Source organism: Triplophysa rosa, unplaced genomic scaffold, assembly GCF_024868665.1.
Source record: "Triplophysa rosa unplaced genomic scaffold, Trosa_1v2 scaffold29_ERROPOS194725, whole genome shotgun sequence".
Lineage (NCBI taxonomy): Eukaryota > Metazoa > Chordata > Actinopteri > Cypriniformes > Nemacheilidae > Triplophysa > Triplophysa rosa.
The window spans coordinates 146481-172508 of NW_026634315.1; the positions used below are offsets into that span (position 1 = coordinate 146481).

A 26028-nucleotide genomic window follows, 5' to 3' on the forward strand; every position below is an offset into this window, starting at 1 on the left:
TTCATAAGGAATGTTTAATGACAGAGAATAGTGCTACACTCTTGGGGTCACATTTCTCTCCTGTATGATCAAACATTTACATGCTCAGAAACATCAGGATCTGTAAAGTCCAAACACAGGATCATGGGACAGCTGAGTCGATACAAAAAGACAGAAGACCAAAGACGACCAAGACCCCAAAGTTTATTCACAATCTTTCGACTGCACTTCATGTACGTATTTATTTTGGCTTGCGCTCCGTTCAACAAAGATGCATGCCATTTATCAGATAAGCTCTCAAAGCTTCTGAGACATTACATTTTTAACCGCTTAACTTCTCCAATCAATTCGCCGGCTCTTACAGAAAGCTAGGCTTGCATTGCTAGGCCATTCTTAAAGGGTAGGTAGACTGATTTTCATACAGTGCATTGTCGTTTGAAACGTTCCTGCAGTTGCTCACAAAAGGGCTGGTTTACAGGACACCTTAAGGGATTTTCCTCAGACAATCACCCGGTATGCAGTTTTTCTTGACCAGGGTGGGATTTTAACAAGCGTCTGGGTGCCCATCCCTACAGGTTTGGTTACAATCACATGATCAAGTTATCATGACAAACCGATCTTTCCCACATAAACATAAAACACACAAAAGTTTCATAAAAGCCATCAGTTCAACTCTCAGAAGCCCGATGGAGCTGATCTGAGAAAACGTGAACCGGAGGCTGGGTTAAAGTATGCCCTCATCCAGGAGTTTGTTTATCCCATCGCAGATCTTCCTGAGGTTGAGTCTGTAGTCTTCTGACGGGCCATACAGCTCGGTGAGGAAATCCACGTGTGCAAAGTGGTTGAAAACGTGGTCGATGCGGCCGTGGGAGCGTGCCGTCAAGTGATGCTCCACCAGCTCGTGGAGATGGTCCCTACACTCCATCAGCAAGTCGGAAAGAATGCCGCGGTCAAATGTGTACTCCACCTCATAAAAGCTCACCACCGTCATGGCCGCCTGGTTCATCTTTTTCTTGAAGCGCTCCACGGTCTCCATCTCCTCATGGCTGAACTGGTGATTACGGTAGAGAATACCGATCTTTAGAGCAATCTTGATGACGTCTTTGATGATCTTGTGGGCCTCCTTTTTGCTCTTGGTGTACTCACGACTGGCCTTGTAGAGTTCGTCCAGAATCTCACTGCTGGTGTCATCAGTGAGGAGGTTCGCCACGGCCATGGTAGCCATTTTACTCAAGATCTTTTTTTGGGCCTGAAGCGCCAAACTCTTGGAGTTGAAACTCTCCTGACCTGTGAAGAGAAGAATGCAAAGTCACTACGTTTGTTTTTCCACGTAAACACTTGTGCAGTCCAAATAAAACAAAATAAATGATGTAGTCATCAAATGGAATGCAGTACTGAGGGGATAAAAAGACTCAAAAGCTCTACTTGAAACATATTGTGTTAAAATGTCATATCCTCCATTATAGAAGTCGCATCCCTTTGCTGCTCATTTCTCCTTCCTCTGACACATTTAAGGCCGTATCGTACACCCAGCGCAATGCGGCGCAAGGCACAGCGCAAGTGTTTTTGCTAGTTTCAGCCCAATGCAGTTCTCATTTTCCTGCCCTGCGCCACGTTGTTTACATAGCAAATTGCACTCATTTGTGTGCCCATGGGCGTGCTTGTCTAAAAAAGAGGTGTGTTGCTATTTTGAGAAATTGAAAATAGACTGTGCAACAGACAACGCGCTTTCACTTTAGTGATTACACATAGGGAACGGCAGGAGCACACAAACATGCCAAATATAAAAAATAAATGGAGTACAATGTAAAAGATTATTATTGTGGACATAAAGATAAAAATCTGGCTTGTCCTTTAGATGGTCTGCTTGTGCACTTTAACCTCAAGCATGAGCAGATGCGTTTCCTCTCTAGAGAAGCGTCCAGTCTTTGCTCTTGCAAATTCCGCCGTGTAAATAGCGAATCCGCCATGGCACGAGTGCAACTGGCTCTTAAAGGGAATGAGAGAGGAGACTTGATTGGTTTACTGCACGTTATGCCCAAAAAACACCCATTAATCATTAAGAGAATCGGAACAACCCATTTAGACCCGGTCACGCCAACCATTTTCCGGTCGTTAAACTATCAAAAGTGGATTTGGACACACCCTGAGTGCACCTGCGATATGCTCTTCAGACCATGCGCCTAGATTGTTAAAATAGGGCCCTTCCCAGCTAACCATATCACGTGATTGTTACGTAACTGCAACGTAATATGACGACCAAACTTCCGTTGTGGCAACGTAACTAGTGTTTTGTTAACATTGTCACAACGTGGAGGTTACTTACTAACAACATCACGGAGTTACGTTGTTGCAACGAATCCGGGAATTTCACTTTTCCAGTTGTCACAACGTTACTAGATTACGTAATCATACCGTTGTGACAACGTCAGATAGTTTTTAATATATTCATATAAATGACAAATGCATATTCAAAATTCAGTTAATTTATTGTACAACAGTACACAATAACATTTTATTACTTTGCTTCAAACAACTGTCAAAATAATAAAAGAATAAAAGCTTCAAGAAACGTGGAACAGGTTTATATCAATTAACAGTAATTTGTATGACAGCTATTTAAATACATAATAACTATATAATAGTTATAAAACAGCATAAAGACAGTGTACATAACATATGATTTAAGCATGCTGCAAAATAATTTACAGATACATGTTAACAAAAACACTTTGAAATGAGTTAAGTTACATAATGTGGTGTTGTTGGTCTTTTGTCATTATTTTGATGTTTTCAGTCTTCAGTTCATATTCTGGTTGCCATGGTCACTCTGCTCTTAACAGCCACCAGTGCTAAATAATATAAAAATAAAACCAAATAATTACTTAAAGAACATTTTATACATTTCATACAAACCAATATAGGCTATGTCTTCCATGAATGATTTTTTTTGTCAGAGGAAACATTCCTATTTTGGTGATGATCCCGCTGCTGTATAAATACCTTAAAAATAAAAAAAACCTTAAACAGTGCTTTCAGGTGCTTTTTTTTCTTCATAAACGCCATTTGTTGAAAAGCAACTGGAGTCTCTCACCTGATAAAACGGAATTTCCTGTCAGAGGAACTTTGTTCTGTCAGTTTACGAGTAAATATTTCATTTAAAATGCGATTTATACAACTCTTTAATCCACTGTTGTGAAATTAGAACTTCGAATAAACGAGCGGTCCTGTCAGGCGCAGTTCAGCTGTGCGCGCGCTGCTCTGAACTTGAGCCAAGGCGGGAGGCGCGTGCTGTAGCCTGATAATATTCCCATACAACACAGAGCAGCCTGCATAGCGTGTTAAATCTCTTGTAAATCTGGCAGATTTACAATGTTCAGACTAAAAACGTTTTAAACCAGCATAATAATTGGCGTGTGAATCGTCAATGTTAAGCATGGGCTAATATAAATGGTAATGAAATTACGTGCTTGCGACCTGGCAGTTACGCTAACAGCAGGTCATGTTGATATCAAAATATTACCACTATATTACGTAACTGGACCGTTCCTGGTTATCCTGCAACGTTAGGAAATGTGACGTTATGAATTGGTCATTTATTGGTAATGAAATTACATGCCTAGGACGTGTACTTTACGTTACCAGTAGGTCATGTAATTACCAAAATACTACGAATATAGTACGTAACTGGACCATTTTTGGTTATCGCGTATCGTCAGGAGTTCGTTCAGGCGACGTCATGAATTGGTCATTTAATGGTAATGAAATTACGTGCCTGGGACGTGCCAGCTACGTTGCCAGCTGGTAAATCACGAAATTACCAAAAATGACCAATAAATTACGTAATTACGTAATAAAGTAGGTCATGTGTTAGCTGGGTTACTGTTATATTTGAGTGAAATGCTCCAGGGAAAGTGAAATTAGAAACACAACATATGTACTTTATTTCATGAAACCTGTGGTCATCTACTAACAAAATATGTCACGTAAAAATGCAATTATAGGCAAAAGTGTTCCAAAAGTATTTCCAAGACACTACATAAAAAGGAGGTGTGTTGGGTTGTGGAAAAACGCGAGTGGTTTATAAGTTCGTTTATTTGCTAGTTAGGTTTATTTGGCTAGTAAATGTGATGAACAGTGTTGTTTCTTAGATTCAGTTACTCTTCTGTAATGAACTCAAATTTTGCTTCAAAGCCGTCACACAAACAGCACAGAAATATGATGTTAGTTCTGAGCATCATTGTGTTCGCAGAAGTCAGCTTGATAGTTTGTTTTGTTTTGTAATGTAATACAATGTAGGCTCACTGACTAATGGATTGTGCTAATATAAGCGCAAGCTGTTTGCTCTGACTGAAGGGTTGGCACTGCATCTTAGCTATCACATTTAGCACAATTCTCCTCTGAATCTTTACTTGGTTAAACATCACACCACACATTGATGTTACTGTACATAGACCCAGAAAACAATCGCTGTGTGTTTTTGTGCACACTACACTCAGTTCTCAGGAAGAACACACAAGTTCAGTTTTGGGCTTTTCTAAGAGAGTGCTTATGGTCATGGAAATCTTCCTCTTTTTGCTTTTCATTGAATTGTTGATGTATTTTTTCTCATGAGTAATGCACTTCAGGAGGGATGTGCTAACTGTTTTATCAAAATGTAAACATCATAGTATCACTCTGTATGTGCTTTCTAAAGTTGTTTAATTTTTAGTATGTTGTTGTTATTTATGTAAGGTATTTAATTACATTTTTTATACTTTATATTAAAAGTGTAGAGCTGAAACAATACCATAACACTTTACGGGCCGATTTATGAAGTAAGGGATATTCCACTCATCTATATGGTTCTCAAACTTTTTCGTTGTAAGGCCCCCTTTGTGTAGAGTGCATCGCTTTGCGGCCCCCTAAATAAAGACTTATAATCTTAAATTTAACATTTTTATTTAAACAAAAACATATTCGGTTATACAATGCTGAAACATCAATTCTTTTGTCTGGTGGTCTTATTTTTCTGATGTTTGATTGCATAAAATCTATGATCAATTTCTATATTTCATAAAATGCCACAAAATCTGTGGCCCCCTGGATCCATCTCGGGGGCCCCGGCCCCCAGTTTGAGAACTACTGATCTGTATACAGCAAATGACTGGATTGTGCATAAACCAGCGGCATGAGGTGAAGCCACTGGTTGTGTTTGCCCAACCGACAGAGGCCACCATTGACTTACAGTCAAACTGATGATCTAGAATTGCTCTATGTTTTCATTAGTTAATATATAAAGCCCTTTTTTACAATCGAGTATTCGGAGAGCTGTGTATTTACATTAATGCATTAGCAAAATGAACTAAAAATAAATTGTTACAGCATCTTTGTTCATGTAAATTACAGTAATACCAAAATAAGACGAATTAAGATGAATAAATGCTGTAGAGGTTTTGTTTAATGTTAGTCCCTGTTGTTAACTAATGTCAACAAATACAATCTTATTGTAAAGCCTTGCCAATAATTTGATGTAAATATGGGTGCGTTTATATTTGGCATTAACATGCGATCTCGGTTATCCGAACAAGCAGATCGGATCTTCAGACAATCAGGACACAGCGCGTTTACACTTGTCATCAAGTGGCTTCCACATCTGGATAACTGATCGGATCTCTATAGTTTCCCGCCCATTATTTTAATAAGCCTGCGATTTAAAAATAGCCCCGGTGCGGGGAGATTTCACACAACACGTATAACGGGGAGGATGAGCATGTTACAGATTTGATACGCAGCCATGTTGAACTCGAGGCAGCGGTGGGAAGTAAACCGCGGTTAAAACGATTAATGATCTTATATGTGAAAGTATAAGCAGAGGACGTTTGTAAAATGACACAAGCTTTTGTACTTGAGCTGTGGCGGGTTTCACTCGCGCGCGCACGCACACACAGACAGACTCAAACGGTGTTTTTAAACACACCAATTGTTTATTCATGTCACATAAAATAATCACATAAGTAGGCCGAAGTTACTATGATCAAAAGCGACCACTTACATCGTTCTCGTCTATTTGGGTTGGTTCGGCTGAAAGTGACAGCACGTCGTTTCTTTGGTCTGCGCCCTAAATAGCGTGCTTACTGACATCAGCTATTAGCAACACTATACAATCTTGTTTCTGTGTTTAAATGATACACGGTGTATTCAGAGCTCCGTTTCAAGCTGCGCGGCTGCCGCTTAATCTGTCTTCCGGGGACGGTACGAGACACGGCAGCAGCCCTCGGGACAGCGGGAAAACGGAGAGTATATTACGCCGTATGCTATACAGTAATGTAAATACACACACACAAGTAGCCTATATATATGTTGGAAACAAGCTGGTAAAGTGTTGCTATTCGTGTCTGTGACATGAAAATAAACAAATGATGCGTTTAAAAACACCAGTGGCGCTGTGTGTGCGAGTAAAACCCGTTCGTGGCAGTCACAAATAACCTATGTGATGATAAAGCTGAAGTGGTCAAGAAAACATCTCGTGTGATTTGACATACACCCTCTGTAGACTGCAAATAATGATACACTGTAATAAAGTATCCACGATCATTTTGTGGGAAAATGAACGACTATGCAAGAGTGCGTGAGCAAGAGTAAACTTTCCTCTGTATTTGTCATCTGCTCCGCACTGACAGGCTTCGGACAGACGAGAGAATAATGATAGCGGGCGGGGTTTTCTGTGAAATTGTACCTGTAAATGTAGATAAACTGTCTGGATTGCGTTTACATTACACTGAGATCCGATCACAATGCGTCCTCGACTACCTCTGGATCAGGACACGCTGATCGGATGACAGAAGCGCGTTTACACGTGTCTTTTCAATGTGTATGTGGACAACATCCAGATACAGGTCGCATGTTAATGCCAAATATAAACGCACCCTATGGTCTTTTGGGTCAATTTTTTTTTTAATTTAGATTTATATATCACCTGAAAGCTGAATAAATAAGCTTTCCATTGATGTATGGTTTGTTAAGATTGGACAATATTTAAATCTCTGGAAGCTGAGGGTGCAAAAAAATCAAAACGTTCATAAAATCACATTTAAATTTGTCCAAATGAGGTCCTTAGCATAACATAACTCCCAAACATAAAGTTTTGATATATTTACGGTAGGAAATTTCCAAAATATCTTCATGGAACATGATACTTAATATCCTAATGATTCTGGGCATAAAAGAAAAATGGATAATTTTGACCTAAACAACGTTTTTTGGCCTTTGGGCCAGGGTCACATATAAACCTTCGCTAAATGAGTTGAGTTTTTTTTTTTCATTTTTAGCAACGTGAAAGTCATATGCTGTACAATATTGATGTTTTATGACTGAAGATGAGAGGCAGCTCTTGAGGTTTGAAACAGATCTCTGGTGTCTAGGCCATCATGACGAAACGTCAGCGGGCTTCATGAGCGTGTGGGTTTATTTTGGGCAGAGCTGGCGAGATAGCAGAGGGAGGAGGGTTTTGTTGTCTCTTGTTTATTTGTAGGAAACGTGGGTCACCCGAGAGGAAATTTGATTTCAAATCATTTTCAAAATGTTGCTATAACAGAAGTGATTGTCATTAACAGAGAGCCTGTCACTCCCGCTCACTGCCTCACACACATCAGTCTTATGTCAGCAGGCGTGTCTGAGAATGCCACAGAAATGCCTGACCGAGGCTCTGATCTCTTTTATTTCAAACTGTCAGAATACCAGAGTGAAATTCATTCACTCATGCCAGGTGGTCAGGTGAGGAGATGAAGCCTCTTCTGACCTTTACAAAGACTTTCAATGATGAGCTTTACTCTGATTGAGCTCAACTGCTAGTACATGGCACTGGTGACACTGAGGTCAGAGATGATCCAGGAGACCACACAAACTTCGGGACCTTCCAGAGACAAATCCGGTTTTCTAATTGAATATTTCGCCTTTAGTCGAAGTTGCCCTCCAATTACTGTTTGATATCAAAATATCTATTTTTTTGAGAAATAAAATTATCCATCAAATCCAAAATGCAATCAGAAGTTAAGAATAAATTTAAAAACTTAAATTGAACAGCATACAGCATGTGATGGAACATGTCGTTTTAAAACATTTGTGATGGAAGCATCATAACAAAAGAAACTAAAACTAAACCCACAATCTTATGGGTCAGGCTTAAAATGTAATCCATTATCAACCTGTGCATGTAGATGAGCCACGATGAGATGCCAATCATGCTCTCCTAAGGCCAACAGGTCAACAAATACTTTCAACATCTCATATGAACTCGCTGCCACTCAAACATTTACACACATCACAAAAATCTCAGATGCCCAGCGCTAACCATGAGCAACAGTTTAGCGATGACTACAGATGTGTTTTTGTACAGTGTGTGTATTGTAGTGTGCGTTGCGTCAGGCTCTCTCTCTCTCTTTCTCTCTCTCTGTGTCAACGCTGTTGTTTGTTGTTAAAGTGAATCAGGGCTTTGTTTAGCATCTCTCTCTCTCTGATGATGTGAACCTGTGACACCTGATCTACAGACCCGCTGCACACACGCCTATGTTTTCAGGATCATGCAGAACACCAACAGAGGGAATGACAAAGTGTTATTCTCTATATATGAAATGCAGTACGTGCGCATGCATTTATGGACAGATGGTGACTATGTGTTTATATTATATACTGTGTTCCCTGTGTTTAGTTTGTTTTGAGCTGTGTTGTCTTGTATTCTCTGCAGACTGTGTGTGTGTGTGTGTGTGTGTGTGTGTGTGTGTGTGTGTGTGTTTCTGTGCATGTGTTCGTGTGTACAGTAAGCAGACATCAGACACTGTCTGCTGCAGTGAGGACATGAGCTCAGGTTGTGATCTTCAGAAGTGCGAGGGCACTTAAGACGCTCTTAAAAATGAATAAATGTTCTTACATTACATCACAATATACCAAATGAAGAGGAATCTGCAAACAAATGATGTCAGAGCTCTCTCACATCTACACTGTGTTTATTTAAATTACACAGACAAACTTTTGTCCGGTGTCTGTTGTTTTAGTACAAACATTTCACAAGCAAACTGTTGGCTGTGTTTCTTTAAAATAACTTGTTGGTACAGGACATTACATTTACATTTACGCGTTTGGCAGACGCTTTTATCCAGCGCGACTTACATTGCGTTGTATTATACATGTTGTTTCTGACTATGTGCGATCTCCTGGGATCGAACCCATGACCTTGGCATTGCTAGTGCTGTGCTCTAACCACCTCCACGTGTGAATACATGTTATCATTTCAATGCGTCTCAGTATGAAAATGATGTGGCTGATTTAAGATAAAGGACATATACGTTTCCTTTTTCACTCGAATAATGTTTTGAATATTTTTAAAGATACAAAGGACTTAATGGGGATGTGAGCAAAAGAATATCATCTCATTACTGCCTGAGAGAAACAATGGTGTTATTCTCATTTGACCTGTGCTGTAATGGATAAAAGTGCATTATTGTTACGTCCAAAAGTGCATTATTGTTACGTCCATGTTTAAAAGTAATGTCATATTTGTGTTGGTTTCATACAGCGGACACATGACTGATAATGTGAATAATAACGACAGCAGTGAACCCCGGGAGCTCCTGTACCCATAATCCTCCTGTCATAGCAGTGATACGTGATGGTGACAGTGAGAGAACTGCTAATGACTGTCACAACATCACACTTAAATTTACCTGACAGCCTCACGGGGAGATGTGTGTGTTCAGGTTTATCTATCAAACTGGACATGTCCAATGTCCCCAATGAGGCCCATTGATGGTAAAGTCTAATACACATTGATGAACATTGATCATTAATCACACAAAATGATGTTTATTTGATCATTTATATTTGACATTATTTATACTGTATAAAAATCATTATGTGCATGGAAAGTCCCCATAGAAGGTTCTAGGTATCTAGGTTGGTTTGAGTCTTATAGTGATGTGTGTTGTGTCTCTAGAGAGTTTTCTTTAGAATCTCTGTAAATTTAATCAGCAAAGTCTGTGTGGTGACATTAAACATCTGACCGATGAAGAGACCAGCCGGGAGAAACTATAGTATGTATCATGTACATGTAATTCAGTTGACCTTACTATGGTTCTGTTAGAAATCAGATTTCAGAGGTCTTTCAGGATGAAGAGTGTAAAATGCAGTTAAAGGAAGTTTGCTTTTCTTGGCCATGGACCAAATAACCCAACGGATTTGAGCATCAGTGCAGCTGTTTGTGTTTCCTCACGAGATCAAACTCAAATGCTCTCGTGTCAAAATACATTCATGAAACTCCGTCTGAATAACACAACATCTAGACAGATGTTTAGTTTAATGCTAGTGTAGACATCATCATCGGCCAGTGATTATTAGTGATTAAGTCTTTATCTTTGCCCACACGCACAATTCTGCTTGAAATAATCATCGATTCACGCTTTAACTTCTGTTTATAGCTGTTGATACACTTCCAGCCGGATTAAAGGGACAGTTCAACAAATCTAAGTTTGAACGACACGACTTAATGACACATTTTATTACTCAGACAGGGACATAAAAATGAATCCCTACTGACGAGGCTTTCAGGGAATATGAACGTAACCGCAGATTCCTTATACGGTAATAAAGGCATGGATATTTGTATTTCTGTCCAGTTGACATTATTTCGGGTATATTTGGGTTATATTAGTCTGTGTTATGTACAGAATGCAGCTCATACAGAGAACTGAAGATGTGGTTTTTACCATGGTCTAGATATGAATTCAGTGTTTCTCTGGGACAGTAGAAACCATCTCTTCCAGAATCTCTTTCATTTTTCACTCTTTGATTCAGCCCTGATGTATTGACTTGTGACCTTCTTTATTCTATTTTTTACTTTATGTGTGCGTGCGTGTGTGAGGGTGTGAAGTTGTCAGCTGTGATCTTTCTCAAACGCTGAAGGATTCATTAAAAAGGTGTTGAAAACACACAACACTAGACACAACACACATGTGAACACCACCCCCCCAACAGAAAAAAAAAAATATTACCACAAAAACAAATATGTTATTTTACATAAACAAATATTGTTGTGAATGCGTGTGCGTGCTGTTTTGTTTGGATTAGGATGTTATTATGAATATTTTGAATGTTGCTCTCTGTCTAAGGTTTACAAATGATGTGGTTGTGCATGTCCCATAAGACACTGCAGCTCGCCAATGAACAAGAAAACACAACATCATGTTTTCAGAGGAACCTTTTCCAAACAGTTCCAGACTAGCAGTTGAGAGATAAGCATTGGTGTGTCAGGTGTTTAGACTGGAAGTGTCATTTTTAAAGCAAGCACAGATAAAAGCAAACATGTTGAAGAGAAGATAAGAGCACAGGTCAACGTGAGTTGCTTTTAAATGTGCTATTTAAATAAATAAACAAACAAACAAACACAGTAAGAATTAGTGTTTCTGAAGAAAATCATTTTGTCAGTTCTCGACCAAACCAGAGCTTCAATCTCTGACAGTCTCTCAGGAAAAGTCATACAGGAAGTGATGTCACAGCGGCACAGACACTAAAGATCATGATGGTGTATTTGGGTCTTCTCTGGTCTTGGTCTTTCTCATTCTGATGTCTGAAAGCAGCTTTAGTGTGGCCTCCTGAAGGACTTCAAGATCATGAAATCAGCCTCTCTTCCCTCAATCACAACACACCCTAAACCCTAAAAACACACACAAACTGATTTTGAAAGATGGAATCCCAGTCAGTTTTAGTTTGGAAACTCGTTCCTGAAGAAAATAGAGAAGCAGTCAGTAAAACAAACAAGAGCATTCTCTCACGGAGCGTCCGGTGTACACAATTCCTCTGAGCTTTTTTGTGAGAGATGTTACAAAATGTTGGTGAAAATGATTGTGTGTGATAGAGACAGTGCCACCATCATGAACGGGGTAAGACTGCCCTATAAACACATACAAATCAACAGCCAAACTGCACAATAACATTTACATTTCTCAACAGATTTCAATTTCAATGGTTTACTATCCTGGAGTACAAAAACATGCTGTCACTGTTTACTTTTTATTGTCAGAAGCTTCATTTTCGTCATGCGGGACTTTGAGATGAGTTGTGAAATGTAAACATTATTGTGCTCCCCCATTCCTCCCCAATGTGACGGCACTGTTGACACATCACATGACAGTACAGTACATGGTTAAATATGCTACATAGAAAAGACCAATCACAATGCAGTTTACACACCGATGGAAGACAGTGGACCAAATTCAATTCAGTGTGTCGTGTGACACCATCACAAAGAATAACGACATGTTTGATGTAGCGTTAAGAGGAGGAAGATATTGGACCAATGAGATTTCACGGTAGGAGGGGCTCCCCAATGTGACATCATTTGGTCATTTATCCTGAATGGAGATGACAAAGCTTATATAACTGTATAACTTCGTTATTTAGGATTTAAAAGCGAACACGGGCGCTGTGAGAAAGTCATCGGTTGTGTGTGGTGGGATCAGCATTAACCCAACACTGACGTTTACTCCTGTGAAGAGCTGTCAACATTCAAAAGACACACACACTTCACTCTTTCCATACCACCAACAATGATGGGATAGAAAATGAGTCAAATGTGACAGGAGAAGAGAGCAGGGGAAAGAGTGAGCCATGATGAAGAGAGAGAGAGAGTTCGCTGGAAAAAATGATTGACCCGCCTCAGCTTCTGGCCTGATGAAAGAGCAAAGCTTCTTATGCAATAGAACATGAGAAAAGAAAGACTCATACCTAGATGTAATAATAAAAATAATAAGATATTTTCCAGATCAAAAGGAGTAAAGTATGCCATCCACTTTCATTCTAAAGCTGTTTTCATCCTTAATCTCAATATTTGTTTCATTTTCCATCGACTACATTTTTCCTAAAGGAAAAAAATTCACAAAATGTATGTGACAACCGCTGATGATGTGACTAGTGATGCAAAAATGAAGCTCCTGTTTTTTTGTTCTTGCTGGACACACAGATGATGTGGACTATTCCCAAACACACAGGAACTCTGATTCGAAATCAATACCTGCTGCTCAGACTTACCGCACTTCTGTTTAATTCAATTGACATTTATTTGCACTGCAGAAGAGTGTCTGTTCTCTCAGGTGATTCACGTGTGTTCAGATCTATGATTAGGCAGCTCACATAATATCATCACATATTTCATTGTGATCTGATCTGAGATCAGTCCAGCCTCATGATGACTTTGTCTGATTATATCGCATATAGGTTAAAGTGTGTGTGTGCGCGCGCGCGTGTGTGTGTTGTGTTTATGACACAAAGGCCAGAGCTGTCTGTGAAATGCTGGATTTTGCCCTGAGGTGATTGAAATCAATTTATAGCGCAGATATCACTGACTGACTGACTGAATAAAGGTCATGTGGTAAAAGCAGTACAGTAAACGTGTTTGCAGGTCAGGCGTGTAGGGATGTTCATGTGTTTTCATCGAGAGAGATAAAGGTGAAGGGAATCTTATTTTATAAACATTGCTGCCTTCTTTCTAATACACAAATCTGGGGTAGACTTGCTTCTGTATATCATGATTTTATATCTACAGCAAACTCAGTCAAGTATGTTTTGTTATTAAGCGTTTGTAAATGTTGATCTGCTTGTGTCTGTACAGTATACAGTATAGGACCCATACTGTATGTGTTGTCTTGCCATCAGCATTTGGATTGTATCTTCGATTTTCATGTGTTCCTAAACTGGAAAATAATGAATTTAATTCGTGACTACATGGATCCACGTGCACGTGATTCTCTCCATTAAATGAGATTTGGTGAATAAGAAAATGAATTCATGGGTTATGTGGGATGCAATAGATGACCATACTTCACTGAATGAGAGAGTAAATGCCGTGGGTAACTATAGAAGCTGGTTAAGATGAACTACAGATGATATGTCAATAAAACACAGGGCACTGTATAAATGAAGAGTTCGGTTCCAAAATGACATAACTCTGTTTTTTAAATGGTTCATTTAGAAAAGCTCAATAAAACGGGAAGGAAGGAGGCGGGAACCGGCGAACATTTAAACACTTTAATCAAAAATAAATAAACAATAAACAGCAGTAAAAACAGCCCCTCACGGACGACTGCCGGCCACACGAACGTAAACAAAACTTAACTGTCCGGGCCCGGTCCTCTCTCGCCGTATACTCCTGCCGTTCATCCTTTTATGCTTCCGATCTCCTCCGTGAGAGATACGAGGTTTTCCTCCTCCCACGGCTCTCGTCACGCCTCCCTCGTCACATACCCCTATCGCCCCTCACAGGCCGGGGGGTACCCACGAGACTGTGCTTACTCCCCCCCGGGGGGCCAGTCTCGACAGCCCCAGCGCCTGGGGGTATGGACAGATGAGAGAACGGAGACAGAAGCACCAGGATCGACAGGGGCGAGAGAGGGGAGAGAGGAAACAGGAAAAAAAATTTGGTCTGGTTCCCTGACACGCTGCCGCTCGGTCCTCAGCCAGCCGAGAGGCTCTTCCTCGCGGTGCCATGCAGTGGTACTAGACGCTCCCTCGCTCCTCCTCCGCCCCCTGGCGGCCGGCGATGGCTCATCCGGATGAGGGCAGCCGGCAGGAAGTTCCCCGCTTCCTGCTACTCCCCTACACGGCGGATGGCAGCAGGCTCCAGCCCATGGCAAGCGGGGCTGACTCCTCCGCTCCCTCCCGGAAGGCAGCCACCCCACCTCAGACCCAGGGGCACGGCAGCGAGGTCCTCGTGTCCTGGCGGCCGGCAGTGGCTCCTCCGATGGAGGGAAGCCGGCAGCAGGTCCCCTGCTTCCTGCTCCTCCCCGATCCGGCGGACGGTAGCAGGCTCCGGCCCAAGGCAAGCGGGGCTGACCTCTCCGCTCCCTCGCGGACGGCAGCCACCCCACCTCGACCCAGGACACGGTGCGAGGTCTTCGCCCCACCCAGGCACACGCTCTAGCACCAACGCCTCAGGCAGCCGCTCGCGGACATCCCTCATCCGCGCTGCCCGAACTCTTCGGCACCGCGATCCCCCTCAGCGGCAAGGACTCTTTGACAGCATGTCCCTCCTTCCTCCCGGGTTTCGGCACCACTGTAGAAAAGCTCAATAAAACGGGAAGGAAGGAGGCGGGAACCGGCGAACATTTAAACACTTTAATCAAAAATAAATAAACAATAAACAGCAGTAAAAACAGGCCGGCAGCCCCTCACGGACGACTGCCGGCCACACGAACGTAAACAAAACTTGACTGTCCGGGCCCGGTCCTCTCTCGCCATATTCTCCTGCTGTTCGTCCTTTTATGCTTCCGATCTCCTCCGTTTTATGCTTCCGCTTCCTCCTCCCACGGCTCTCGTCACGCCTCCCTCGTCACAGTTCAAAAATCATGTTTTTTATTGTGCATTTCAATTAATATCAATTAAACTGCAGTTGGTTTGTTTTTATTTGAACCATAAGAACGAAAAAAGATATAGCCAACTAACACAATAAAAACATGATTTTAGCATTTTTTTTAAAACGAAGTTATCCCATTTTAGAAACAAACTCTTCAAATATTCATTGCTGCCCCGTTCATCTGCTGATGTAAGTTGGGTTAGTGACAGTCTCCTGTGGGTTTTTTCATAGTTTGGTCAGTCTAAAGACAGAAAGAGCAGATGAACGACTGGTCGACTGATGTGTCGTCCTCCAGAAAAGCAGTAGCAGTAGAAGGCTGATTATATGGATTTAAGAGCCGCCTTGGTCTGGCACACATGTGCGTTTTCCAGACTCGGCACAAACCGCAGCTGGTTTTGCACCCGGCAGCTGAATTCTAAATGGTTTTGCATCCCTCCCAACAGATTTTTGCTACGTGAACCCTGATACCCAAATGTTCCTCCACCCAGGATTGAGGATTTTTCGTCTTATGCTTCAGTGCTGATGGACTCCCAGCACAAACATCTGACTCACTACAGCGAGGAACAAACTTTGAAGCCGTTTATCTGATCTGCCAGAAGTCACACTTCTCTTTTTAGATGAAATGAACGGCATCTGCACCTCTCTGTCACGTGCACAGCAGTGTGTCGTCTACTAGTGAAGAGATCAAACAGACCTTCATTATGTTCATGTGAGCCATTATTATTGCTCCTTAACCTCACACAAACCTGTTGGCAAGATTAGATTGAATGTCAAACATGATGTGGCAAAATGAAAAGTTTGGGTATTTCTAGGAGGATTTTTTCACTCCCATATATTCCATTTATTCTCTTGAGGCCATCACTAAAAGCACGTCTTATCAAGTTCAGTTTTGTGCTGATGGATATAAAAACACATCACATTTACTGTAGGGGTACAGACAGCTCGTGCAGAAGTGAAGCTGACCGCATTGAGTAAGATCCTGTCCAGAAAATCTCTCAGTCCCCATCGGCCCTGCCAGCTTTCCCATAACATTGTGTGTGTGTGTGTGTGTGTAAGTGTGTGTCACTCTTGGCTCGATTTTTCTCACAGCTCTCCAAATGGTTGCTTTTATAATTACAGAGCCCATATAGAATATGAATTCAGCATATTCATTTAGAGAGTGAAGCTATGATGTGTGTGTGTGTGTCTTCTGTATTCATTTTACAGACTCTTAAAATAGAAAGACTTTAAATATGAGTTGTGTAAATTACAAGATGTAAGTATAACCGGTCCTACTTGCACCCCCTCGAACCTGTGCTCGATCCGGCATGTGAGACAGATGCCCTGACAGGGAGGATAAAGGCCACGACCTCTAGCATCTGTTTCTAGAGCATCTCTTGAGGTCGGGGAGTGAGGTTTATCTGCACAGCTCTCACACTAGCTGGGCTTACATTAGGATCAGCAACACAAACAAACACGCATGTACGCACGCACGCATGCACACACGCACCCATGCACACACACACACACACGCACGCACGCACGCACGCACGCACACACACACACACACACACACACACACACAAAGCGAGGTTATGATTGCACTGGAACAACTGCACACACTTGCATGTGACAAACAAAACATTTCAAACTGTATGCCACATTATAGTCACATAACATCATTACATGCACATTTCATTTAAAAAATGAGTTTTTAATGTTAGTATATTAAATTCATATACTGCACTGAACAGGAGTCTTTATAGTCATAGGGTACCAGTGATGGGTTGTGTGACCATGGATGTGGCCATGAGCACTGCAGTTTTTTTAAAGCAGCACAAACATTCTTCAAACATACTGCTTACTGTATGTGTGTGTCAAAATACACAAACGTTTGTGAGAAGCATGTTCATTTCATCTAACCGATCTCTATACTATAGTAAACATCTGAAGTTGTTGAACACAGCATTAATGTTTAAGTTTCATGTTTATTTAAGTTTTTACGTTTTAAATCTGACCTATCTACTGTGGACAGTGAGCTCAATTCCTTCACAAAGGCAAACCTACAATTCCCTAACTCTTTCCAAAGAACACATACTGTATATTATCTAGTTATTACGGCTGTTATTCAATTCAATTCAATGTTAATTAAATAGCGCTTTTGACCATTTTCATTGTTGCAAAGCAGCTTTACAAACATCATAATAAAAAAAACAATGAATAATAATAGTACTTCTTGAGGTAAAAAATTAAAGTCAGTATATGGTATTAAGATACATGGTCATTATTTCAATGTACACGGATGAAACCTAACAAAATAAACAATACATGCTATGTTGGATTGTCAGAAACTGTCAATTATTCAATTGAAGCATTAGTATCCCTAGTGAAAAATAAATATACTAAAATATATTTGAAATACATTTATTTCATGCTAAGTATACTGCAAGTCCATTTACATCGTATGTACTTCATAAAAATACACTGCGGTTGTACTTGTGGTATATACTAAATTGGTCAACTTAAAGTCTGCTAAATTGGAGCAACTAATTTCGTACTTAATATACTTTAATTGTGCAGAAATAGTCCAACTAAGGATATATTTAAGTGTATTTGATTGTACTTCAGGTACACTTTAAATATCTTGCATTGAAAGACTGATTTGATAAAAAAATCAAAAGTGACATAAGAACACATTTGTATTTAAACACAGGCTTAATATGAAGAAATGGGCATTGTGTATTAGTACTCCAAATAAAGTTTAATTATCATTTTATATCAGTCAATCGTGCCAGTAAGTATGTTACTACATTTAAACTATACTTAGTATGAAATACATGTATTTTAAAAGAATTGTTTTTTTAGGTATATCATTATTTTAAATACTGTTATCAGGACTGGAAACCTAAAAAGACAATATAGCAGAACATGGCAGGTTCTGGTATACTATGTTATGTGAATACTTTGTGGTGACTCCCAGTTAAAGCCCAAACAGACGGCATGCACTTCATTGGAGTGTGTATACTGCAGTCTGCTGTGTATCATTCCTCTGGTAAATGAGAGAACGCTGAAGGGAAAAATAAAGTATACAGTCACTAACACTTTTATCCATTCTTAAATGTGAAAGTGGAAAAATATTCCCCTGTTTCAGCACAAATTTTCCCTCGCTCTTCTCGCCGTCTGCATGCCAGTTCAAATTATGAGTGTGTTCTGAGTGCCAGGAAAGTTCTTCTCTGCACTCACACACACACACGTTCATGCTGTGAGGAGGAGAAAACTCTCTCGGTGCTGGAACCTCTTGTCTTTTATCTTTTGGTGGGGTTCATTTTCCTCTGGCAGGGTTTGGAAGCAGAAACAGAGAGGTTTTTTCTTCATGCCAGTCTGCAGATGGTCTCTCTTTCTCTCTCTGCAGTGCGCTGCCATGGGTTTCAATGTTCCGATGCTTTCTCTAGGCTATTGCAGATGACAACCTAATGGCTTCTGTTTGTTATTTTATGAAACGGAAGGATGTTCTCTATCCCCTCATAAACATTTGTGCTAGTCGATGGTCTGTTTCTGGTTGGTTTCCTCGTGATGTACCCGTCTTTAGATATGGCTCAGGTCAGTCCTTCAAAGGCACTCATGTTGTTCTTTATATGAACATTGTAAGTGTAATGAAGTCTGGCTTCAATTATCACTCATGCCTCTCTCTCTCTCTCTCTCTCTCTCTCACACGTATTTCTCCTAAAGCAGCAGTGTCTTTGTTTTTACAGATAAAGACTAAGGCTTGCTGACACGACAAACACACACACACAAACCTGTGTCATTTCTCGTAAAGATGGACACATGTCCCAGGAAAGAGCTTTGATTACTAAAACACACACGAGCCAAAGCAAACATCTCAGCAGAAAACTGCTGGCTTCTGGAAAAACAGACATTCTGTGTGTGAAGCTTTGAATATTCCCTGCTGGCTTCTGTTGACACGCACGGACAGATTCACCAGACAGTGATGATCTTCAATCACCTGCTTCTTCAGTTCAGTCTCTCCTCACAACACATCTCAAACTCAACTATACATTTCTTGTGAAGAGCGAGACTACCACATTTTCTCTTTATACTCTCGTGCTTTACTTGTCTGTACTTTGATTTCTCCTGAATCATTTGACGACAAACATCTGCAACTAAGTTGATAATTAAAGGAGACAGACCTAAAACCTCCGAAAGAGCAAGTTCTGTTTCATTTCACATGTGGCTCTGTGTGTGTCTTTAATCTATTGTGCAGTTTGTCATCATGAGTAGTGTGTGTGTGTGTGTGTGTGTGTGTGTGTGTGTGTGTGTGTGTGTGTGTGTGTGTGTGTGTGTGTGTGTGTGTGCGCGTGCGTGCGTGTAGGATGGGAGAGATGTATCCATCTTTCATCCCACTGCCAAAAATACATTCTTCATTCCTGACTCTGAGGCAAGCTAATCTCCTGTTTTGTCTATTTGCATAAAGTTCACTTCATCGAAAACTTCCTGCTGCCCACCTCTGGAATCTGGTTGACAAGCTCACCACATTCGCATGACGAATGATGGGCGACATGAAGGAAGTCAAAATGTGCTCAACCTGAGGTTGCCTTTGGATTTTGGCTAAAATGCATCATCCGCTGTATACTGTCACCACACTATAGATAGACAGCTTGCTGACAATTTTAGTCAAAAATGGGCTATTTTCACTGCGTGAAAACCTACAATATGCATGAAATGGTTATACTATACACATAAATATGGAAAACTTTAACGACAAGACAAGGCATGCAGCTGTTGTGAAAAAAACGTGTCAAATTCTCTACGCACTACAGCAGTCCTCTCAGCCAGTATACAGTATGTGTGTACACTAGCTACAAAAAATGTCAGGTTATTCTAACCCATCGTTGGGTCAAATATGGACAAACCCAACAATGGGTTAAAAGAACCCAGCATAGGTTAATTAACTTATAACCCAACGGTTGGGTTGGTCCCTTTTTTGACCCAACATTGGGTTGAAATAACACAGCATGTTTTAGAGTGAGTATGTATACTGTATCAACAGCCAGTCGAATATCATTGTCAGGTTTTGTGTGTGCAGTTTAAATCAGACGGTCAGTGGATGGACTTGTGGTGGGTGGTCTGTGGGTCTGATGTCGGAGTCTAAAACTAGAAGAGAAAAGTTGATCAGCCAGTGGAAGAACAGAAACATGAAAGAGACTCTCTGAAGATCTTTGGCCAAACCTCACAGTAGCTGAAAACCTCCAACCTTCCCTCAGAGCTTCATTCACAGAGCAGCTTTAAAAACCCAAACACACACTCACAACTGACATGTATGTTTCATCAGCTCTTTCGATCTTTCAGCGTGAGGGAAAGAGACTTTCAAACAGCTGCTTGTGTTTTATAGGAGAAGGTTTTGGAACGACTTGAGGAAAATCCTCGATCATTTTCGAGAAAACGGCTTCTTTAAGAATGATTTGAGGTAAAAGGTTTCTACGTGAAATATGGAACTGCTCTTTAAAGAAGTTTAATCGTTTTGACTGGATGATGAGTGTTTGTTCCTCCAGGGCTCTCTTGAATACAATACAAAACCAACGACTAAATGTTGCCTGCAATTTTCTTTATCAGCATGTTATCAGCCAGAGCCAAATGTTATTGCCAACGGCGTGCTTCCTTTATAGATCAGATGTTTATAGTTATGTTTCTTTTAAATGTCAATTTACTTTCACTTCTCGAAAAATTCCTTAGGAGAAGCAAAACTAAACAAAGCTGAGACGGTTGTGGACATACAGAAAGGGTTTCAAATAATCGTGCATCACAGAAAACTGAGTTGAAAAGAAAATCTCAGAATTCTGATTGCAGACATTGTTGAAATCTCTTCTGGTAGACAAATACGAGAATGGCATTTCATCGCTGTCCGGAAGAAACAACTGAGGTCTGTCTTTCCTCAGAGTCATTTTACTAAAAGTCTTTCGGCGAGACTGCTGTATTTTATAATCACAAGAAAACGGTCTGCTTCTTTCTTGAGCTCTCTCACCTGTCACTTTGCTTTACCACCGACAGACGAGTCGTATCATAATCAGCTCAAGTCTGTGAACCTTTGGAATCTCAGCGCTCTCCAGTCACCTCATGAACCTGAGCATATACCCGCTGCTCGGTTGTGTTTAACATGTCATCCAGATCCAGTCCTCGGATGTGTTAATGAGAGAGATGACAGCACGTGTCTGTGCTCGCCTGTGCTGTCACACACAGAGAGAAACACTGAATTCATGTCTTACCTGGAGAGAGTTCTCCCTCACTCTGATCTCCAGAATCCGAGTCCATCTCGCTGCTCTCGTGTGAAAAGTGTTTTCTCCAGCACCAGCCGTCCGTGTTCAGAATATAACAGGCACAATGAGAGCACACTGTTTGGCCAGCTCCTCTTTTTTCCCTGTGCAGCGAGACTGCTTTCTTTTACTGACACACACTACAGCTCTTCCACTTTCTCCTCTCGCTCACTTCCTTCCCCCCCTCCCCCTCCCTCTCCCTCTCTCTCTCCCTCTCTCTCTCTCTCTCTCTCTCTCTCTCTCTCTCTCTCTCTCTCTCTCTCCTCCCCCTCTCTCCTCAGCTCAGACATTGTGATGCCTACAAAAACATTAAGAGTGGAAACTCTTGTGTTTCTGTACCACCACCGCCCTCTCTCTCTCTCTCTCTCTCTCTCGCTCTCGCTCTCTGTGAATTGATCTCGTGCCTGTTTTTTCATCATTTGGTGGTATTTTCAAGGCAAGACACTTTTCTTGAAACAAGGAACTGTTTTCCCAAAACAATACTGTGTAAATGGAGCTTCAGGAATTGTTTAGGAATGGAAATGTTCTTTTTAAGAAGTGTAGAAGTTGTTCTCAAAAACATGATTCATGTGCATATTGTTTTTAATCTCCCAGTGTTTGGTTCGTTTGGTTAATTTAATGGCTCTGTGGACAATTTGTTTACTTTAAAAAACTCTCCCGAATCAAACCGTTGGGTTTAAAATAAGGCAGTATGGGGGGGAGCTAAAGCCTCCCTACAGTTCTAGCTTAGCCCCCCTAAAATATTGTGAGTAATAATGTAAACTGTACAAGAATTTGAGATCGCTTTATAGTCCCCTTGAAAACTCTTATTATGAAAACAGTGTTAGGCTGCATTATTTAGCGCATTCTTCAATTCACAGCAGCACATTGGAGTGAACGTCATAAGCAGAGTAACATTACAAGGTATGTGCATTAACATGACATCTGCATTTTTGCCATTCTTTGTTATAAATGCAGCTTAATATGATGCGGGAGCGATACAAGACCCTTTCCCATCCACTGTAAAAAAGTTTTGTCTGCGTTCACCCCTCGTTAACGTCTTGGTTACGATGTAACCTCAGTTCCCTGATGGAGGGAACGAGACGTTGTGTTGAGCCGACAGATGGGGTTCGCTCTTGAGAACCTATCAACGTCTGACTAGTTTAGAAAAGGCCAATGACATTGGCGAATGAAATTTGCATGCCGGACTCCGTCCCCAGATATCCGGGTATAAAAGGGAGACGGTGTGCTGCATTCATTCACCTTTCGGTCTGAGGAGCCTGAGCATCCCCTGACTGCTGCGGCGGGTGGCCAGCATTGTGGAAAGAAGGACACAACGTCACGTTCCCTCCATCAGGGAACTGAGGTTACATCCGTAACCAAGATGTTCCCTTTCTGTCGGTCTCTCGATGTTGTGTCGAGCCAACAGATGGGGTTCCTATGGAAAATGCCACAGCGCTGTGCCGTGTCACAATCTCTAGCGGAGCGACGCTGACTGGCCTGGGCGAGTCAGACGTGAGCGCTAGCGCGAAATTGTAACCGTCCAGTGCAGAGGTAGGGGGTCCCATAGCTTTTGAAGAAAAGGTGGGAAGCCCCTGCCACCGGCCATCACGGGCAGAGGCCTTGATTCTCTAACAGCGAGAAGCCGCCCGGCACCGTAATGGCCACTGGGTAAGCATTATTCCCCCCTGGGGGAAAAATGCTACAGAGACCACTACCTACCATAGGGAGGAATTAGTGGAGACACCACATGGTCTCACCATCAGGGGAGAACTCATGGGAAAATGTGCGGACTGAAGGAGTTAACCGCAAGGTGGAAGTCCACCTAGGGAGGTCATGGGTTGCCGAGGTGGGAACCATTCATGAGGATACATCAGACGGAACCGCCCATGGGGGGGGGTTACCACGTCTGGAGCACTAGGTCCGATTAGTTATGTGGTAGATAACTCAACTGTTCCCCGGCCTAAGGGGGCAGGGCTGCTCTGCCCAGCCTGCCCTCAGGAAGGTGCTTAGTGATGGATGGAATGCCTGTTCTTTACCCAGTGGGGAAAGAAGGGAGGCGTAAATAGCCGCTGATCCCCCTAGAGGAAGGGGGAAGGGCTTTCGCAGGCGTACGCCCTACCGGCTGCCGGTCCTGCATGTTGCCCTGCAGGACGCGGGCTGACACCGGTTCCACGCGTAGATTGTAGAACCTCGCGAAGGTGTTGGGCGTAGCCCAACCCGCAGCTCTGCAGATGTCTGCCAGAGAGGCGCCCTGAGCCAGTGCCCATGAGGAGGCTACACCCCGAGTGGAGTGTGCCCTCCCTCTTAACGGGCAGGGGCGATCTTGAGATCGGTATGCCGTAGCGATGGCATCCACGATCCAGTGCGCCAGCCTCTGTTGGGAGACAGCCCTCCCCTTCTGCTGACCTCCAAAACAGACAAAGAGCTGCTCAGAGCATCTGAAGCTCTGCGTGCGGTCCAAGTAGAGGCGCAGTGCGCGTACTGGACACAACACGGATGGGGTTGGGTCTTCCTCCCCAGTGGGGAGCACCTGCAGGTTCACCACCTGGTCTCTAGGGGGAGTGGTGGGAACTTTGAGCACGTAGCCGGGCCGGGGTCTCAGGATAATGTGAGAATCATCGGGCCCGAGTTCTAGGCAATCTGTGGACATGGAGGGTGCTTGTAGGTCCCCTACCCTCTTGGAGGTGAGCGCCATCAGGAGAGCCGTGGTGAGAAAGAGCGGCATCTCCGGGGGGCTCGAAGGGGGGGGGCTCTTGAGGCCCGCCACCTAGGTCGCAAGAGGGTACGGAGCACGGATGAGGCGGTAGCCTTCTCGCGCCCCTTAGGAACCTAATGACCAGGTTGTGCTGTCCCAGAGGCTTCCCAGCAACTGGGTCGTGATGAACGGCAGTAGCGGCTACATACACTTCCAGTGTGGAGGGGGAGAAGTTACTCTCCAGTTTCTCTTGAGGAAAGGACAGCATGTTCCCGATTGAGCAACTCCGCGGGTCTTCTCTTCGAGAAGAGCACCAGGACGAGAAGAGGCTTATGGGCGTATAGCTGCCTAGTGGCCGAGGCCCTAGCCTGAGTGAAGTCCCAACCACCGCAGGGGGTGGGCCACTCAGGATCTCCTCGTCCCATCCAGACATGGAAGTTCCAGGGGTCTGCCTGGGATGCCGTAACGTGCCCTTCCCCTGGGAAAGCAGGTCCTTCGCCAGGGGGATCGGCCAGGGGGGAGTTGTTGTCAAGAGCATTAGCTCCGAGAACCAAGTTCGGTTGGGCCAATAGCGCGCAACTAGTACCACTTGATGCTCCTCTTCCCTGGTGCAATGAGGCTCACTGGGGTGAAGGTGTACTTCCGCATGCCCCGCGGCCAGCTGTGCGCTAGTGTATATGTGCCGTGTCCGTCCCCCTCCTCGATGAGTGTTTTGCGCCCACGAGAACAGCGGGACGTGCCACGCTGGAGATATTTGCTCTTTTAGAGAAAAAAACTCTAACACTTCTGGCACTGCCGAGACGCCCAGGGGAAGTCGCTGCAGGAAGGGACAGTCCGCTGCACCACATCGTAAGATTCCAGCAGTAATTCGGCATAGAGTTTGAAGTCGATCATTGTGAAGGCTCCGAAGAACAAAAGGTGAATGAATGCAGCGTCTCCCTTTTATACCCGGATATCCGGGGGCGGAGTCCGGCATGCAAATTTCATTTGCCAATTTCATTGGCCTTTTCTAAACTAGTCAGAAGTTGATAGGTTCTCAAGAGTGAACCCCATCTGTCAGCTCGACACAACGTCGAGAGACCGACAGAAAGGAACTAACGGTAGTTGTTTACGTTACCTCTAGCAAAATGAAAGCACTTCACACCAATGACGGCATACTTTAGAACACGATCATGATGATATTGTAGCGCACAGAAATGTGTCATTCATGATGATGTGCTGTTTGATTTTTATGCACCTAAGTTATAGAGAGTTGACAGCCCCGGAAAGACGACGGGCAGATAGAGTTACTGTAGTTCAGCCTGGTGCGGCTGTGTTATTCATTGTTCTGAGTTCCGAGGAAACAAAAGTGTACCTAGAAGCTCTTTGTCATTTTTCAGACGCTTTCAGTATTTTTATTATTAATTTAAAACATATTGTGGATGTAATAGATGAACACGCAGACATGCACAGGAGTGACAGCGCTCGTGCTAATCAGAATGAAGGGCAGGGAAACATATCAAGTTATTCCTACTAAATAATGACTCAGCGGTTGATTGTGACATTTATTATATTGATTTGTGGCTGTTGTTGTCACTTTGAATTATAAATGTTGCAGATTGACCGGTTAATGTGATATTCATTTGAATAACAATAACTTGTCTTTATGCTTTTCTGAATATTCTTTCTTAATTATTTATTTTAGTAATGTATACAGTATGTGGTGC

The 26028-nt window shown here is 42.5% G+C and overlaps 1 protein-coding gene across 1 annotated transcript; it reads right to left on the minus strand.

Moving 5' to 3' along the window:
* tnfaip8l3 (tumor necrosis factor, alpha-induced protein 8-like 3) lies at window positions 1-21841 on the minus strand. Its single transcript, XM_057327802.1, has 2 exons — window positions 21598-21841; window positions 1-1266 (listed from the first exon to the last, which is right to left on the minus strand). The coding sequence occupies exons 1-2, from the start codon at window positions 21641-21643 to the stop codon at window positions 704-706; spliced, it is 609 nt and encodes a 202-aa protein (XP_057183785.1). The 5' UTR covers window positions 21644-21841; the 3' UTR covers window positions 1-703.
* Window positions 21842-26028: the final 4187 nt, after the last annotated feature.

Excerpts from the sequence above, each read along its gene's own strand:
- tnfaip8l3 (XM_057327802.1), bottom strand. The coding sequence starts at position 21,643 with ATGGACTCGGATTCTGGAGATCAGAGTGAGGGAGAACTCTCTCCAG. Across the intron at positions 1,267-21,597 it reads TGAGGGAGAACTCTCTCCAG|GTCAGGAGAGTTTCAACTCC; the intron begins GTAAGACATGAA and ends TTCTCTTCACAG.